The 16848-nt window shown below is 42.0% G+C and overlaps 1 protein-coding gene across 3 annotated transcripts; it reads left to right on the plus strand.

Moving 5' to 3' along the window:
• Positions 1-43: 43 nt before the first annotated feature.
• Positions 44-16848, plus strand: TMEM169 (transmembrane protein 169). 3 transcript variants are annotated; one of them, XM_042877933.1, is made up of 3 exons: positions 44-105; positions 10564-10998; positions 12998-16848. In XM_042877933.1, exons 2-3 carry the CDS (start codon positions 10695-10697, stop codon positions 13615-13617), a joined length of 924 nt encoding a protein of 307 aa, XP_042733867.1. In that variant the 5' UTR covers positions 44-105; positions 10564-10694; the 3' UTR covers positions 13618-16848. The 3 variants fall into 3 exon arrangements, with proteins under 3 accessions (XP_042733867.1, XP_042733868.1, XP_042733866.1); XM_042877934.1 differs by lacking the exon at positions 44-105 and adding an exon at positions 4692-4732; XM_042877932.1 differs by lacking the exon at positions 44-105 and adding an exon at positions 4698-4861.

Below are 16848 nucleotides of genomic sequence, written 5' to 3' on the forward strand. Positions count from 1 at the left end.
CGGGGCTGAGCGCCAGGGACGGCGGCGGTGTGCGGGGCCCCGGCGGCTTGGGAGGGAGCGGGCGGCGGCGGTGCCGCTCCGGGGCCCCGCGGGCGGAGCGGGCAGGTAAGCGGCTGCGGGTATCCGCGGGGCGGGCCGCGGCACCTCCTCGTCCCCACTGTGGCCCCCGGTATGTCTGGCGGCAGGACTGCGGGAGGAAGCGGTGCTGGCGCATCGGCGAGCCGAGCGGAGCATCCCGGTGACTCGTGGTCGCCCGTGCCTGCTGCCTCCCTGCAACAAAGCCCTCCACCTGCATCCGTCCGTAGCGCGCTGGCTTTAAAGTCAGCGTTTTATTGTGTTGTAGTCTATCGCCTTGTGCTTCATTTCTATTTATTTGTGAAGAAAGTGTACTTTTCCCAGCACTGCGTGTCCTTCCATGTTATCTCAGGTCTCCTGGAGCAGGAGAGCTCAGCTGCAGCATACATACATGCATCCCCAACATAGCCATTTTGTGCTGTGGTGTTTTCTTGTTCAAAAATGCATGGTGAGCTCAACTGGCACAGAGGGCAGTCGGCATCTGTCCCACGATGAGGTGGCAGAGCATCTTGGTGCTTTGCAGGTGACTTTAACTAATGCTGATGTGCCCAGGAGTGTGTGAGTGATGTGTGTGTGTGATGTGTGTCCTTCCATGCATCTCCTCTGTCTTTTTCAATAGATATTTAAAAGTGTATCCTTCAGTTGCATCCTGTCACTTTTCCCTTAGGAGAGGTGGAGAGAGAGAATAGAAACATGCATTGATGAAGTGGGAGATTCGCTATGTCTCTTCTGTTTTTCTCATTTGTTAAGCTGTCTCATTTATTTTTGCCATACTTTTAAATAAAAGCAAATTGCAAGATAACGCCTTTATTCAGTAGTTTGGTTTCAAAGGAAGGTGAATTCCCTTCTTTTAAGTGTGTAGAAAGAGAGGCATGAAGAAGTTGCGGCCTGTCCATGCTCACCCAGCAAAGGATGAGAAGCCAGAAGCAGATCTCTGCATGGTGACTTAGCCTGGTGAGGCACCAAAGCTGCCTTCCGGATGGGTTAAAATGTGCAGAATACTTTGATGTTCTAAACGTGTTACTTACTGGAGGCAAGGCATGGTGGATGACATTGCAAGATTTTTTCCCCCCTCTTTCAATCATCTTCCACAATCTGGAGGTTCCACAGAATCCCCATTAATTGTCTCTGGGTGCCCTACATATTTAAAGCAGGCTGTAGCAGAGAGATCTTTAATTAATCCCAGGGAGAAGCATTCACTGGTACTAGTGAACTAGATCTTTCAGCCATGGGCTGGCAGGGAAAATCTGGCTGGGTACTGTTTGTAGTATTTGCTTGTTAGATTTCCTGGAGAGCCCAGTCAGAGGGTTTTTCTTCCACATTGAGATAAGTAACTCGTTTCCCATGAGGTTTTGGAATTTCTCAATAGCCATGGAAATGCCATAAAGAAGAGGCTTAACACATTAGGTAAGGTTCCGTGAGTGATAGGAGGATAAAGGGGAAAGGAATAAAGGGGGCAAGAAAAGGAGGCAGCCATTCCCCAGCACTTAGCCCTTTCTGGTAGAAGATTGATTCACAAACAGCTGAGCTGAGATAACCAGTTTTCACAGATATTTTCTGTATGTCAGTGGTTCTCACAGTGTTGTGTGGGTTGGCTTTAAAACAAGGATATCTTTGTGTGAGTTGGTTGTATGTCTGTGCTTTAAATTCAGAACGATTTAAGCTGAAAAGAAGAAAATCTTATTAGCTGAAATCAATTTTAATCTTCTCTTACACTTGTACTTTCTTATTCACAAAGGAATGTTCATTTCCTTTTGCTGGTTCCATTAAAGTGTGATGATTTGTCACTATGCAGCCATAGCAGTAAAGTCAGTAAGCAGAAAGCTGTTCCTCTATGTTATTCTATAAATTTAGTGTTTGGATTCTTAATTTTTGTGTATTAGGAAATAGTGTCTGATTAGACAGATGTTTGTTCTTTTTTTTTCTGACCTTAAGTATGTCAGGTTGTATCTGGGAGAAAGTAAATCTGCATGTAAAACCTCAAAGCATTTTTTTTTTTAATGCTAAAACCTACTTATTCTTTTTCCTTGATGTATCTATCACTTAAACATTAACTGTTTGAAATTAAAATGACACTCTTAGGAAAAAGAATTCATCAGTAGTTGTTTTTTCCATTTGTCAGCTCTTCAGAGTTGTGCAATTAGCACATCATTCTTTAGCATCTCCTCTTGTATTTATAGATTGACAGGAAAAACTAGCTCTCCTATTTTTTCAAAACCCATATTGTCTCAGCTTTGAATGAACTAGTTCAATTTGTTGAGATGAATAGGAAACTCTGCATTTTTAGAAAAGGCTGCTTTTGTCCAAAGCCGATTTTGTGCTTTGCCAGCCTATGGCTCAGCTATTCAGCTGATGACATCTGCCAGTCCAGCACTCCGCCACGCTTTAAAAATCCCAGCAGAACATTTTCTGCTTTAATATTCCTTATAGTCTGCAGTCCTTCATGCAGTTTTGTGCAGTCACTCTGTGCCCTCCAACAGCTCATAATCTGTGTTGGCAAGGGGGAAGGTCTCAGAGTCGTTAAATACCAATCTGATTGCAGGCTGCAGACAGGACAGAAACCTCAGCAGGATCCAAATCCTGACCAGTAGTACCACAGAGAGGTAAAAGCAGAGGAGATTTAATGAAAAATATCCTAATGCTAGAAATAAAACCTTACACTCAAAGGTGGTTTATGACATAGAGTTTCTGGTAGTTATCCTGCAGGAAAAATGCCAGGCTCCAGCTCTGGCTGCTGCTGCTTTTCCAGGCCCCACTCCCACGGATGCTCCTGGTTTATGTCTTTTGTCTCTTGGGATACCAAATTACACGAAATATAACAACAAGCATTTCTACCCTGCTATGCTTATTACAAGAAATATCTGGACCGAGCCCAAACTGAATGAAAAATAGTATGAGTTTCTGTTCCCTTACCTCTGTGGATTCTTCTATGGGAATCACACAAAGAGCCTCTTCAGAAGTCCTGCCGCTCTCACCTCCTGTCTATGCATTCTCTGCTGTGGTGGTTGTTTCTTTTCATCATCTCCTGCTGGCACACAAGAGCCTTTCGTGACTTCTGGCTTCCTGGGCAGTCCCATGTGATGGTCAGGTTCTCTGGCCAATCCATCTTTTCATGAGTTACCCCACTGGAAAGGGACTTTGCTCTCCAGGATATCTTGAGGGTGGCAGTCTAATTAGGAGATAGTCAGGATTTTTCAGATTACATCCTCTTTCCTCAGTATCCCTAGGAATTTCACTTCACTGATTAAAAAGGAGACACCATACTGAAAGTAGGGTTTGTAATCACACAAGATGTAGAGTACCAGTATCAAATAGCTTGAAATTGGTATGTAGCTACATGTTCTAAATAATCACACACCCCACTGACACCATATGATATAGTAGCATTCATTTGTCTGCAATTGAAAGTGCTGCATTTTTAATATGCTGGCATCATGGATCTGTGTCTGCACTTGTATCCAATTGAGAGTCCCCTGAGCCAACTAATTCCTGCTGCTGGAGATACTGTCTAAGTATCTTAGATTATATTTACTGTGCAATGCATTAAGCAATCCTGAATCATCCCCAGGAGACCTTCCAGTTCTCTCTCTCTGACTCTTTAGCATCTCCCGGGATGCAGCTGGGTGTTGCTCAGATAAAACTCTGATCTGAAACCCCTAAATATCTTGACCAAATAAGAACTCAAAGATGTAGTTCTGTGCAAGTGTTTTTCAGATAATCCTTGCTCTGTTGTTACTCTTTTCTTGGCATCTGCTTAGATGCCCAGAGGAAGCACAACACTAATTTGGTGTGTGGAGGAAGCTCATGGTGCATCTTCGAATCCTGCTTAATATAAAGCTTCCAATTGAAGATGTATCACAAAAACAGATGCTATGACAATCTCAGCCTGGGGCATTGCTATGGAAGTAGGATGTGGGTGTAACTGACTTGTTTCTACTCATCTTATGGTACCATATAGCCCAACAAGGTCCAGATAAATAAGCCAGGAATTACAACAGGCATCTGCTGTTTCAAGGTGCAGGATGACCCACTTTGGGCAAATGCTTAAGTGAGGGGTAGCTTAGGGGAAGACAGTGAGCACATTTTTTTTTTTATTTAGAGATTTTGGGACATCTTTTAAATTTATTCAAGATACGGATCTAAACCATTGGATTGCTTTGAGGATTTCAGACCATCCTCCATTTCCAAGTCATGGTCCTTTTAAAGTCTTGGTTTCTTTAAAAGACTCTCATACATGTGCCATGCATTGAATTTTTCACAAAATATAATTAACGTAAGGAAACAGATCTCAACCCTGGAAGTACTGGGAAGCTTTGGGTACTTTGTTTTCATTTCTCATTCTTCTAGCTATCTGGACAAAGAATGAGGAGACAAGGGAGATGCAGCACTTGAGGTGTTTGCTCTTAACAAAGGTAGACCAGCAGAGTTTGGGGATTTGTAATAAGTGTAGTGAAAACACTAAGTCACGGCTTGAACCAGTGATGGGCACCTGGTGGGAAGGCAGGGGCAACTCAGGTGCATGCAATGCATTGAGTGACTGAAAGGGGTGGAGTCAGGATCCATCCCTTCCCAGGCTTCATTTAAGGGTTGGCAGCATAGGTGAGAGTATCTTGCTGGAGGTCTCTGCCTATCTGGAGGTCTTACAGGCCTTCTGAATGTAAACAGTGTTTTCTCTTATTTCTGCACTCGTAGTTCTATCTGATCATTTGCTGTGGCCTGAGTCCTTGCTGCTTGCTTTCTTGCGCTTTCCATAGTGTTGCAGTTAGTATGCAAGAAAAATGATCAGGTAATTTTTTAAATATAAAAATGTATAGCCATGCTTATATCCTGTTTCCTGGACTTCAGTAATGCTGATCTACGCAGCAGTTATTATTCCCTGACATTTGGAAAAGTTATGAAACAATGGGGGGGGGGGGGGGGGGAAGGGCATTTTAGAGAATCTCTTTTATGAATTGGATCTTGATTTTTTTTAATTTTTTTTTTTTTTAAGTCTTTGAAACTGTCATCCTAAAGCAATTCAGTGGAAAGCTCCACTTCCCTACTTTTGTTTTAATTTTGGCTGTATCTGTAGAAAGCCATCAGTAAGTGTTTGGGTGTTTCACATAAAGGATGGAGGAGGGCAGGGAGAGAGATGGTCCTGAGCTAAGCAGCATGGCAGCACAGTTGGTGAGCCATCCGTTCAAATCCGAGTGACTCTATTCTTGCTGAACTGCAGCTTCAGCATAGTTGCATCTGTACTGGGCAGGTTCTTGTTAACAAGTGCTGTGGTCTAGAAGCTGCTCAGCAGCCTTAGTGTGGGACAGCACTAGCACAAATCCTGCCTGTTGACAGGCAGCCATTTGCCGGTGATAAATCAGGATGCTTGTGTGTGTGGACTGTGTCACTTGCCTCCTTTTGCTTTTAGCTTGAGCTTTTAGCACTTCCAGATCCTGAAGGGTTGGCAAGGAGCCCCACTAGCAAATACCCATAAAGGTTTTGGTGGTAGAGGTCATCTAACTGCGTTATGCTCTCTACTCTTACGCTTAGTGGTTTTGGCAATCCAGCTTGAATTTTGCAGCTTTGATTCGAAGTCCAGCTTTGAATCTTTGATGCATACTCAGGGGTATGGTCTTCTTTTTTTATTTCCTGTCTCTTTTTCCATAAGAAATAAAAGTGCTTTGAAGCTTGTGGATTAAGTAAAGAGAGGTGTGATCTATGAGCTTTGCTGCTTGCTTTCTCCTACGCTGCTGGGAGACCATAAGCAGGTATTTCTTTTTGTGCCTCTTGCTATTCTATGCAATCACTTAAGTGGCCTTATGATGGGCCGCTGCTATAAGGGGTCTTTTTCCTCCACTTCCTTCTTCTGGATGTGGCCACATGGCAAATGTGATGAGAGGATTTGTTTAGCTGAAAATAATGTTTTACTTTCTTCTAAAATGCAAAAGGCTTGTTACCAGAAAGATAAATCTCCCTGACGAGTTCATTGCAAGCTGCACAGCTGCAACTACTAGTAGGTAGGAGCTCTTCTCACCTTGCCTTCTCACAGATCGTTCATCACTGCCTTGCTGTTTGCTAGGTTGAAGTAACTGTGATCTAGTTTGTGCCATTTCACCTTGAAATAGAGATAAGCATTGTCCTCAGTTTCAGCAGGGTATGGTGAGGATGTATATGTGAAAGATCATTTCAAATCGTTTAGGTGAGCCCTATTGTTTGGCTCTTTCCTAGCATAAGGTCTGAATTAAATGTGCTTTCTTATATAGGTCTTACCATGCTTTTTATAGGGTTTGAGTATGTATGTCCTGCATTGGACCACTTCGTTTTGTCGTAACAGGATTGATTGATGGCAGATCTGCCCCAAACAGATACCATCTGTTTTTCATGTGTACAATCTGACAGCAGGCAAACACTTTAAAAATATTAGGAATTGAAACTAACCTTTTGGTTAGTGTGCACTTATGAAACACACATATAAAATCAGAAGCAGTGTTGGGGATGGGGAGGGTATGGAATGAAGGGAGCAACCTATGGTTGGAGAGCTCTCTCAAGACAGATGTTTGGTGTAAACTTTCCTTGATCTCTTCCCTGTTCTGGGTAACCATCAATGCTAAGTCACAGGTTGTTTTTTGTTCTTGCAGATAACTCCAATGGGATGTGCATGAAGATACGGTGACATTTCTTACGTGTGTTATGTGATTATAAAAATAAAGATCAATGTTCCTCATTACTCTTTATTTTTTCCTCTTATGTCTCCTCTGAGCAATCAAAAAGATCACTCATGCAGTGGCAAGGATTTAAAATCAAGGATTTTGTGGTATAATGCTTTCTTCCTGTCTGCATTCAAACCGGATAATTTCTCTTCTATTAATAGCAGCTGAAAGCCATTGGAAAAGCTTCTTTTGACCTCAGTGGTGCAAGACCAAGCTTTTAGGCTCCTGTTTTGTATGTCAAAAACTACTACTGTCACAGGAATTGTATGCAGCAGTGGCTTTCCTGCATAGTAACAGAAGACTGTGTTTCTAAAAATTCTTCTATAGAGTGTTTTTGCAGAGCCACTTCCCCGGGGTTTTCCATCTGTTTTCACAGAGAGATTAATAACAAATTGTTTGGCTAATAAACCGTCCCTAAAATTTTACCTTTTTTTTTTTTTTTTTCCTTCTCTCACACAGTTTCTTGGTTCCTGTCTCCCTCTGTGCTCCCACATGAGAGATGTCATCACTTGTATCAGCCGCACAGCAGTTGTCGTTCTTCAGCCCCACAGCAAAGCTTTGAGGGCTGGAGATCTCAGTGTGCGTGGCTGAAAGAGTTGGTGGTATGGATGGTTGTATAGTGCTGAGGGCTTGCCTCATTCTCAGGAGACATAAAGAACAGTGAAAGACTATATTTAATGTCTATTATGATACCCTACAGGAGCCCATTTCATGTTCGTAACTGTGGAGAAAATATTCCCAGCAAACATGGGACTCAAATGTGAAATTGTTTGATTTAGCAGCAGCTCTGAGAAATGTGGGGTTGGTAGTGGTGCTTTGAGATGCTATCTTGGGGAGGTCAGGACTGGGCAGTAGAGGGTATCCTTGCTGCTGTGTTGTCAGAAACAGCTGAGAAAAGAAATGCATCTACTGTGAAAACAAGCTTACGATCAGGAAGGATCTTTGTGTTCTTTTAATCTGATAATTCCCTTTATACAAGTCACAGAGCTTCCCTACAATAATACCTCTTCTGGTTGAGTATCAGGACGAAACTGCTGCCAAGATAGCCAGTCTAGATTTGGAAGTTTGCAGTGATGGTTCAATTCTCCAGAGCCCTCAGGGATGTATTTGTTAAAACGCCTACCTAATGTCTGCTTTGTATTTCTCTGTCAGCTTTTTATCTTGTTGCATCCTCCTTTGCTGGATTAGAGGGATCTTTTTCACTGTGTTCTTATTCTGATGTAGGGAACATACACATCTGCTCAGTAATTGGCATTCTGTCTGACTGATGAAGATTAGAACTGGACACAGATTTCCAGAAGCAATTGTATCTGTGCCGAATCAAAAAGTAACATCACATTTCTTCTCCTTGCATGGTCGAAGTTAACATAGTCTTTTAGGCTTTGGCATTATGCTGAGAACTGAAGTTAGCTTACTGTCTGCTGTGAGTTAATGAAGATCACAGCTTGATAAACTTTTTTTTTTTTTTTTTTTTTTTTTTTTTTTTTTTTTTTTTTTTGAAAAGCCTAACCACAAATCTTTGCCTTTAGCTTTGGATTTCTTAAAATTTTACTGGAAAGTTGTCCCCTATTCAAGGTAGTAGGAGCTGAGCATGGAAACTACAGTCAGGAAATTTGGAGATCTAGTCCCAAATTAACATTCATGTGTTCAGGATTTTAGAAGGTCACTCAAGTAGTGATGCTTTCAGTTTCATGGTGACTCTGGGCCTGCTTTCTTTTTCCAGTTTCTGGAGGGGAATATCACTGTGGTCTCAGACTCATAAGGATCAATCAGGTGACTTCGTGATTTCATAAAGACAAAACACGTTACTGCTGACTGTCAGAGAAAAATGTTAGAACCTATTTGTACCTCTTGCACAAATTTACTACAAAGAATTAATTTATTCCATAGAGTAAAATGATTCAATTTCTCCCATAAAGGTTATTTTTAAAAAACATTAAATGAAAACTTGCATTAATTCCCATGGACGTGTGGAAATTGTGGAGTCCTGCTCATGTTAGTTATTTGAGAGTCAGAGCTTGCTATGTTTGAAGTCCATGGCTGGTTTGCTTTGGAGATAAAAGGGGAGAAGTTGGAAGCAAAGTGTTAAATTTTGCTGTGAAGTTTCTTGCGTGTGCTGTTTCGTATCGTGGTATGTGAAAAACTGGCTATCTGAAAACAGATGTAAAGACCACATTCCTCAGGCAGATGAGGTGTAGGACTGTAGTGAGGGGAACTGCTGCTTCATAGTTTCTTCGTGGCTTTGGGACAGGTTATTTCTTTTAGTGAGGCATTATTTCTCTACAGATACTCAGAAGGGGCAAGATTCCCTTACAGGTTTTGCTCCATTCTCTGTTGGGGTTGCAGATGGGGATGTTTTCTGCAAATTCAGGCATATGCTTTTTGCATGGCATGTATGATCTCAGATGGCAATCTAAACAGACTGTTGCCAGTCATGTTACAGAGCTGTGCAAGATGTTCCGGTGCCCAGTGATTCAGAAGCAGTCTAACTTCTAGGATATGCCGAATGACTTTTGATTCTATTTTGTATGTTGTCTGATCGCTGTGGGAGATTTATTTCCTGCAATGCAAAAAACAATCTGAATTGTTTTTTGTTGAGTTTCTTAAAGCCACGAAGGGCTATACAGTGTTCATTGGTCGTGGTCGTTAGCGTTAACGTGATACAATTAAAAGTTTGTGCATCTGTGTGTGGGGGGGAGTGTGCAAGACGTAAATAGGGTCTTCAGCAGAGGGTGGGCAGGCATGGAACAAGTTTTCCAAGGCAGTGTCCATAGAACCAAACCACTGGAGTTCGAGAAACATTTGGACAGCACATTCTTTTACATATGTAATTGTTCAGCATGGTTCTTCAGAGTTGTTAAAATGTTATTCCTTGTAGTCAGATTTGTATCTAAATACTTCATGAATATTTGGCACAGCTGTATTTTCTAAATGTTAAGAATTCTGAGAGGTATTAATCCTGTGTCTGGTAGGTTCATGGAACAGGACTTGACTGTCTTGATGCATGTTTAATCATCTGAGTTCTACTTACGTGGCATTCCCGTAGATAAATGTCACTTAGTATTACTGGTAGTTTTGCTTGAGTGAGAAATAATTTATAATTGTTATAAATATTTATGAAACGTTGTTGTTTTTTGTCCCTGAACAGTCAGAAGACTTTGCTGTCATTCTGAATCCCCCTCAGTGAAGTCATCTAAGTAGTAATTTACTTTACATCTACTATATATGCTAAATTTTAAGGTTTGGCAGAACTGCATGATACTAAATTAATAAACGTTGAAATATAATTCATTTTTACATCGTTTGATTACTTTGTGTAATATCCTCACAATGGGCACTAAGTTAAAAGACAAGTAAAATTAGAAAAGCTGGCACCAATACAACTATCACAAAGTAGGATGTGTCTGCTGCTGTTTCTAAGCTAGGCTACTCCTTTAAATCAGTCAACTTGATTTTTGTCTGTGGCTTCAGTATTTCATTCTCATGCATGTGGGCCAAAGCCTTTGTCTTCTGTTTGCTTGCAGCATTGCAGAGGCATATTAAAAAAATAGAATAAGCTATGCTTTTTTAATCTTATGTTATAAACTCTTTCCCCTTCCAGTACCTTTTTTTATTCCTAATACTTAAAATGGAATCTAAAAATCAAGGTTAGGTGATATAATATGTGTCCATGACAGTAATGAAGATCAGATCAGCGGGTGATATTTAAACCAGTTGGAAGTAAACCTTTATACAAAACTTCTGTCAAATTTTTCTGCTCGATGTGAAATAGACCCTTTTTCTGAATTGTCTCTCATTTTAGGCTGGGAATGGAGTGCATAAACTGGATATCGGCTGTAGGACATCTTATCAAAACAAAGCATCTGTAGGACTGTTGTTCAATGAATGATTTCTAAGTGCAGGAACTGCTAGGCTGGCAACAAGTGCTACAAGATGCCAAGTGAGGTGCTTGAGAGCAGTAGTGGACTGGAAGACACAGTGCCAAAAGAGAGGAAATCTGGAAGTCACAGCCCTTGCCATGGATCTGTGAGGAGGGCAGTGACAACCACGGTCACCTTTGATGGAGAAGCCACTATGGACCGGAGGAAAAAGAAGAAGAAAGAGTCCCGTCCTGAGTCAGTAATAGTGTATAGGTCAGAGAATGAGAATAAAGTGGAAGAGGAGCAAGCAGATGAAGAAGGAGGGGAAAGGAGTTCTGAGGAAGGCTCCAAGTTCCTGGGTCAGTCCGTGGCTGATGGTACGTATCCCTGGGAATGTTCACAGTCCATAAATAATGGTGTAACTGGTAGCCAAGACAGTTGGGTTTACGAGAAAAGGTTGGAGCTCTTGCTGCCGTTTTAAGATCAGAAAGGATGAAGGTTAGAAATACTTGCATTTGAAGGAACTGATGCTTTATAAGCCTCTTCTTGGATTCACAAGATTTACCAGGGTTGGTACAAAGGCTGATGGTGGGAGTCACAGGGACAGAAACAGGGTCCTCTTCCTTAGTCTCTGGATGCCTTGCAGTGTAGACCTTGGGCAGGAATGTATGGCCAGGTGTTGCAAGACAAATCCTGGCTCAAATAAAACTCCTTAAGACCAGTGTGGTACTAAGAAGCAGGTATTCTTTAATATGGTAACAGATGTGGCAGGGAATCTTTCCTCTTAACAGTGCACCCCAATATAACGAAGGCACATCCCTTATTTGCATTTGGGTATAATGTGCCTACACGCTTGGGGAGACATCTGCAGTGGTCTTAAGGTGTCTTTCCCGCCTCTCTCATTTGCAGCTTATGCTAGTTCATGCTGGGGCTGATCTCCCTTTTGGCAGACTAGACAGATAAGCTAATTTTCAAGATCCTCCTGAGCTTGTATGGAAGTGACTGTGGGGCCAGTCATCTCCAAGATGCCAGGAGTTTGAGTTCATCCATGAAAATGCTATGAAACAAAAATCATTACAGACTGATTTGGGGTACATTCAGCAGTTCTTTGCAGATGCTAGTTGTCCTGCTCTTGGTTTTAAATGTATGCAATAGTTAGGGATGATCTAGAGAAGTGCTGAGCACACTCTATATGTATAATGCTGTGGTCAAATACCCCTCCATGCCTAAAGCAACTGTTTGTTAACTGAAAGGATGGAAACAGATTTAGTGGCTCCACCTGCAATAAGAAGTTTTATTCATTATCTCAGATTTGCTGTTGCCTTCTGTTTGTGCAGTCTCAGCTTCCTTTTTAAGACTGATTAATTTGCAAGGTCATCACAGTACATTTCAGCCACTTTCACTTCTGATGCCTGTCACAGCTACCCTTGTGGGAAAGAACTGTGGGCAGCGGGTCCCACAGCTAATCCTCTCGTGAGTCAGCACTGTGGACTGAGAAGGGTTTAAATGTGGATGCAACCTCCTGGCCCTTCAGCCACACCAGATTCCCCATGATCCTAACCCCAACCTTCATGCTTCTCTGCTGTCTTTCTGTTTTTGTGTGTCACTGCTCAGCTTCCCTTTAAGAACCTACAATTACTTCCTTCCAAGCCAGTCAGAATTAAGTCCAGGAGGAAGTATATTTTTAGAACTACAGAAGAGTTTATGCCCAGTGCCACTGCAGGGACTGTCCAAAACCAATGTCACTTGGAAACTAAGGTGTTTCTTACTGGAACACATATCCCAACACTTTCCTATTTGGTGCCTTGCTTGATCCTTTAAAATGCAAACGTAATTATACGAGACTTTGTGAATATGAGACTTCATGATTTTCTAAAGTTTGAAAATTAATTTAGATTGATAAAGTGCAAATGAGAAATAGAATAATAGCTATTCAAGTATAACTCCATGCGTGCATGTACTTATTCCCAGATCTTGTTCATATTTAGCTAACTCACTTCAGATGTCCATGTTGTTGAGGAATAAATCTGACTCTAGCGGAGAAAATAGGCTTACTATTTTTTACTCATTTACTCTGTCTTGTCTCTTCCCCATATGCTCCCACAGCACTTTTCTTTCGTGTGTTGTCCCCCGTGCATATGCTGGAGTCTTCTCCCTTGTGATTTCTGTCATCTAGAATTCCTGTCATTTTCCTTACTGGCTATTCTTTTTCTGTGATAATCTTTGTTATAATGCATTGCTACTTGTGTTCCATCTTTTTGTTTAACTATAACTCCATCTGTGCTGTCTAATTGTGTTCAAGATCTTTGGGGAGTTGCACAAAATAAGCCACACAGAAAAGAAATCTAATGTGGATGACTTTATCTGTGTTTGCAGGTGTCTGGAACATGCTTTCAGACAGCCGATACGTCACCTTGACTGGAACAATCACCAGAGGAAAGAAGAAGGGCCAGATGGTGGACATCCATGTCACGCTAACAGACAAAGAGCTGCAGGAACTGGCTAAGTCGAAGGAACCTCCTAAAGAAAATGTACCTGAGAAGAAAAAATGTGATGTTGGGTTGGACAGAGGACCCCACATTGTCCTCTGGACCATCATCTGCCTCCCCATCGTTTTTGTAGTATCCTTTGTGGTTTCATTCTACTATGGAACCATTACATGGTACAATGTCTTCTTGGTGTACAATGAAGAGAGGACCTTCTGGCACAAAATCACCTTTTGCCCCTTTTTGATCATCTTCTACCCAATTATAATCATGGTTGTGTCTTTTTCCCTAGGTCTGTACTCAGCTGTGACCCAGGTATCATGGTCCTTTGGGGACTGGTGGCATGCTGTCAGGGACATGGAGAAGGGCTTCTGTGGCTGGCTCTGCAGCAAGTTAGGTTTGGAAGATTGCTCTCCATACAGCATTGTTGAGCTGCTAGATTCTGACAATATCTCAGGTAGTCTCTCTGGCAAGAGCTCTGCACAGGGGGTTGATACTTCAGCAGTCTGAGCTTTTGTTCTGGTTGACTATTTTTGTCATATGCGAGTGGTTTTCATCTTGAAAATTACACTGATTTTTATAAATATATATATATATTTAAAAACAAACTTAAATACTGGGCTGGGAGTGCTCTTTAAATGTCACAGAATGCAAGTGTGCTAGCTTTGTGTGGTCTGGGTGGGCAGATGCATGGTTCTCCAGTGATTTGTCATCTATCTTAGCTAATAATAACTCTGGGGAATAGTGAGAAAATTCAGGTCTGTGGGACTTGGGCTGTTCTGGGGTGGCAGATATGAGCTGAGAAGTCCACTTCAGTAAAATTAGGTATCACTTTTAGGGAAAATAACATAGCAGGGACTTCCTGACCCAATGAAGTTTCTACCCAGGGGATGAATTTCAGGAGATAGGAACTCATTCTTAAGTGAAGGCTAAATTGCAAAATATGTGATATTCCTGCAGTTTTCCTAGAAAGGGGCCTTTTTCAGTCCTTCCAAAAAATACAATAAACTTCTCAGGTAAGCTGACTTCTGAGACAGCATCAGTTTGAAAAAACAGCACTACAACAGTTGTGCCCAATCTTTCAGTGGGAGAGCACAGCACAATCTCTGACAAAGGTATACTGAGTTCTGTGCTGACCTGCAACCATGTGCAGCAGAGTGCTTGCTCAATAATGCATTGTGTAGGGAATGGACAGGCATATCAGCAAGCACCCTCAGGTGACTGTAGGTACAGATATCTATGTCCTTTGGACACATCTGACTTTGCTAGGTGCCCTCCTAAAAGAGAATGGGCTACAGGAATGTTATGCAAGGGAACAGTTGGTCATGCAGTGAAAACGGGGGGAAAAAAAAGCTGCTCTGAGGAATGTGATTGGTTTGGATGTCACTGCAGTGTATGTGTTGACTGGTGACACCTGTGTTGTTTTTTTTTTTTATGGAGGTGAAGCTGAAATTTGCTTGAAATGGGGGAAATCTCAGTGAAAAAGTCATTCTTGTTTTCAAGTTGTCCTTATGGAGGAGATGCTGAACCAATCCAATTCAGAAAGAGAACAACCCTGAACATGCAGAATTTCCCTGTTAGTACCAGTGCAAATTGCAGTAGTGCCTCAGCTCCAGAAATCTGCCTCACCACACCCCAGTTCCTTGTTAATTACATGGAAGAGCAATAGATAGTACATCCTCCCCTTGTGTCTCACTTTTATAATTGATTTCCCTTCTTTTGGGACTTTGTTTAGCATCTTAGTGGGCTCCCAGGCCAGGCTGAGATGGTCACCATAGGCTGGAGGAATTTTAATAGTCTGTTTTAAAAAAAGAAATTAAAAAAAAAAAAAAGAGATTAAAAAAGTTCTTTGTTCAGACTGCGGTTGTCTGTTGATGTTTTGGCCTAAAGAGTTCAGTAGGAAAGTGAAGGAGAGGATTGATGGACTATAATGGGGTTTGAGCTACATATGTGAGACGTCACAAACTTCCTGAGTGCTCTAGTTCAGCTGGTGCTGCTAGAAAGTCTGGCTCAACCCCAGCCCAGAAGGGCTCACAATTTGCATGTGCATAGGTAGGTAACTTATTAGTGTGCAGTCCACGTAGACTGTACAGTCACTCACGTCTGTATCAGTTTCACTACCGCAGTCTCTCTTCCAGAGGGGGAGCTGCTTGTAGTTGTTAGGTGTCTAAGAGAAACATTTAGAAATGGGATGTCACAAGAGTTAATGCTTTGTGTTGCACTCAAAGGGTGGTCCCACAACTGCACTGACTGGCTGTCCTGTCTAGGACATCAGGGAATGCGATGGATAAACAAGTTCATCTGATGCTCTAGGCCTGATACTAAGAAATAAGTGATGTTGCTGTTCCATCTTTGGTCTGGGAGGTCCTGCCAAAGCAACCTCTTTAGTGATAGTTTGAGAATTACCAGTGTGAGCAGTGTACAAGTCATATATCAAGAGTGGGCTTGGCCCTATGCTTTTCTGACAGAGCAGAGGTATTCCTGTGCTGAAGAACAGCCAGGCTGTTTGCTGCTTTCTCATGCACAACTCTCAGTTTTAACTGGCTGAGTCTCAAGCAATGAAATACCTTTCACAAAGCAGTTTCAGGTAACGGCCTTGATATGCCTTGGAAATTATAGAGAAGCTGCAGTGCCAGTGCCAGCAGTCTCTAGTGACCCAGCACAGCCACTCTGCTTAATACCCCTCCCCTTGGAAATAGCAGGCTTCCAATAGTGGCTGGTGAGTGGGAAGAAGTGATGCTTAGCAAGCATTAATGGGGAGGAAGACCCATTGGCAAGTGTTCCTACTCTCTGACTGGGGAGACGCTGCTGGTGTGAAAGAAGTGGATTGTGTTCGTTGGCCCCAACATGTGGCAAACAAGTGGGGAAAGGATGCCTGGCAAGCATGCATTACTGCGGAGGGAGGAAACCCAATTCAGCTGTCACTGCTAAACAGCAGCTGTTCAAGGCTGGACGAAAGGCTGGGGTCAGTAGCACAAAGAGCCTTCAGCTTACAGAGGGCTTGAATGATAAATACTAGCTAGTTACAGAATACAACTGTACAATGTCTGCTGAGCTGCAGGATTTGATTTCAGGCTTGCAAACAGCCTGTGAGAGTGGAGACAAAACCAAATCTGTGCCTCTTACTGCTATGTAAACACAAAGGAGCGTCGGAGAAGTTGTATTGCCTTCCCTCTGCCATGGCAGCTGTGCTTTTGGGTTCAGAGAAATCATTTGGGGGCCATCTTTTTGAAGATATTCTTGAATACTTAATCATGTGTTTTCTACTTTATTACATTTAACCAGGCTTGATTCTGCTCCCGTTAAAATCAGGGTGTTCTGCCACTCATTTTAATGGGAGCTAGTTTAAGCTTGGGGTTAGTTCTGGTGCTATTTTTGAAAGTTCTATTCAAACTTTTCTCAAAACAACTCTGGATAGCTTTTTCTCTTGCTTGTTATCCCCTGAGCTGTTTGCCTGCTGCAAAATATATAATCATAATCACTTGCTGTAATAGAAGAAAGCACAAGTTTTTGTCTTGGTCTACCTTTGCTTTCAGAAACTCAAAAATAATTTCTGCTTATGTGCCACTGCCAAACTGCAGGGAATTCCAGTGATTCTGATTGTTGAGTGTGTTTCTGGCTGCTCTAGTCTGAAATTTTAAGTAAAGATAGTGTGTGTTTGCTGATTGTTATTTTTAATTGCATTTCCTTTTCCCACCCTTGCTGGCCTGGGTGGAGAATAAAAATGTATATGGCTTAGAA

The sequence above is a fragment of the Lagopus leucura genome, unplaced genomic scaffold (assembly GCF_019238085.1).
Source record: "Lagopus leucura isolate 7727_CA_CO unplaced genomic scaffold, USGS_WTPT01 Super-Scaffold_100019, whole genome shotgun sequence".
Taxonomy (NCBI): Eukaryota; Metazoa; Chordata; class Aves; order Galliformes; family Phasianidae; genus Lagopus; species Lagopus leucura.

Coding starts and splice junctions, on each gene's coding strand:
- TMEM169 (XM_042877933.1), top strand. CDS start 10,695: ATGCCAAGTGAGGTGCTTGAGAGCAGTAGTGGACTGGAAGACACAGTG. Junction 10,999..12,997: donor GGGTCAGTCCGTGGCTGATG/GTACGTATCCCT, acceptor CTGTGTTTGCAG/GTGTCTGGAACATGCTTTCA.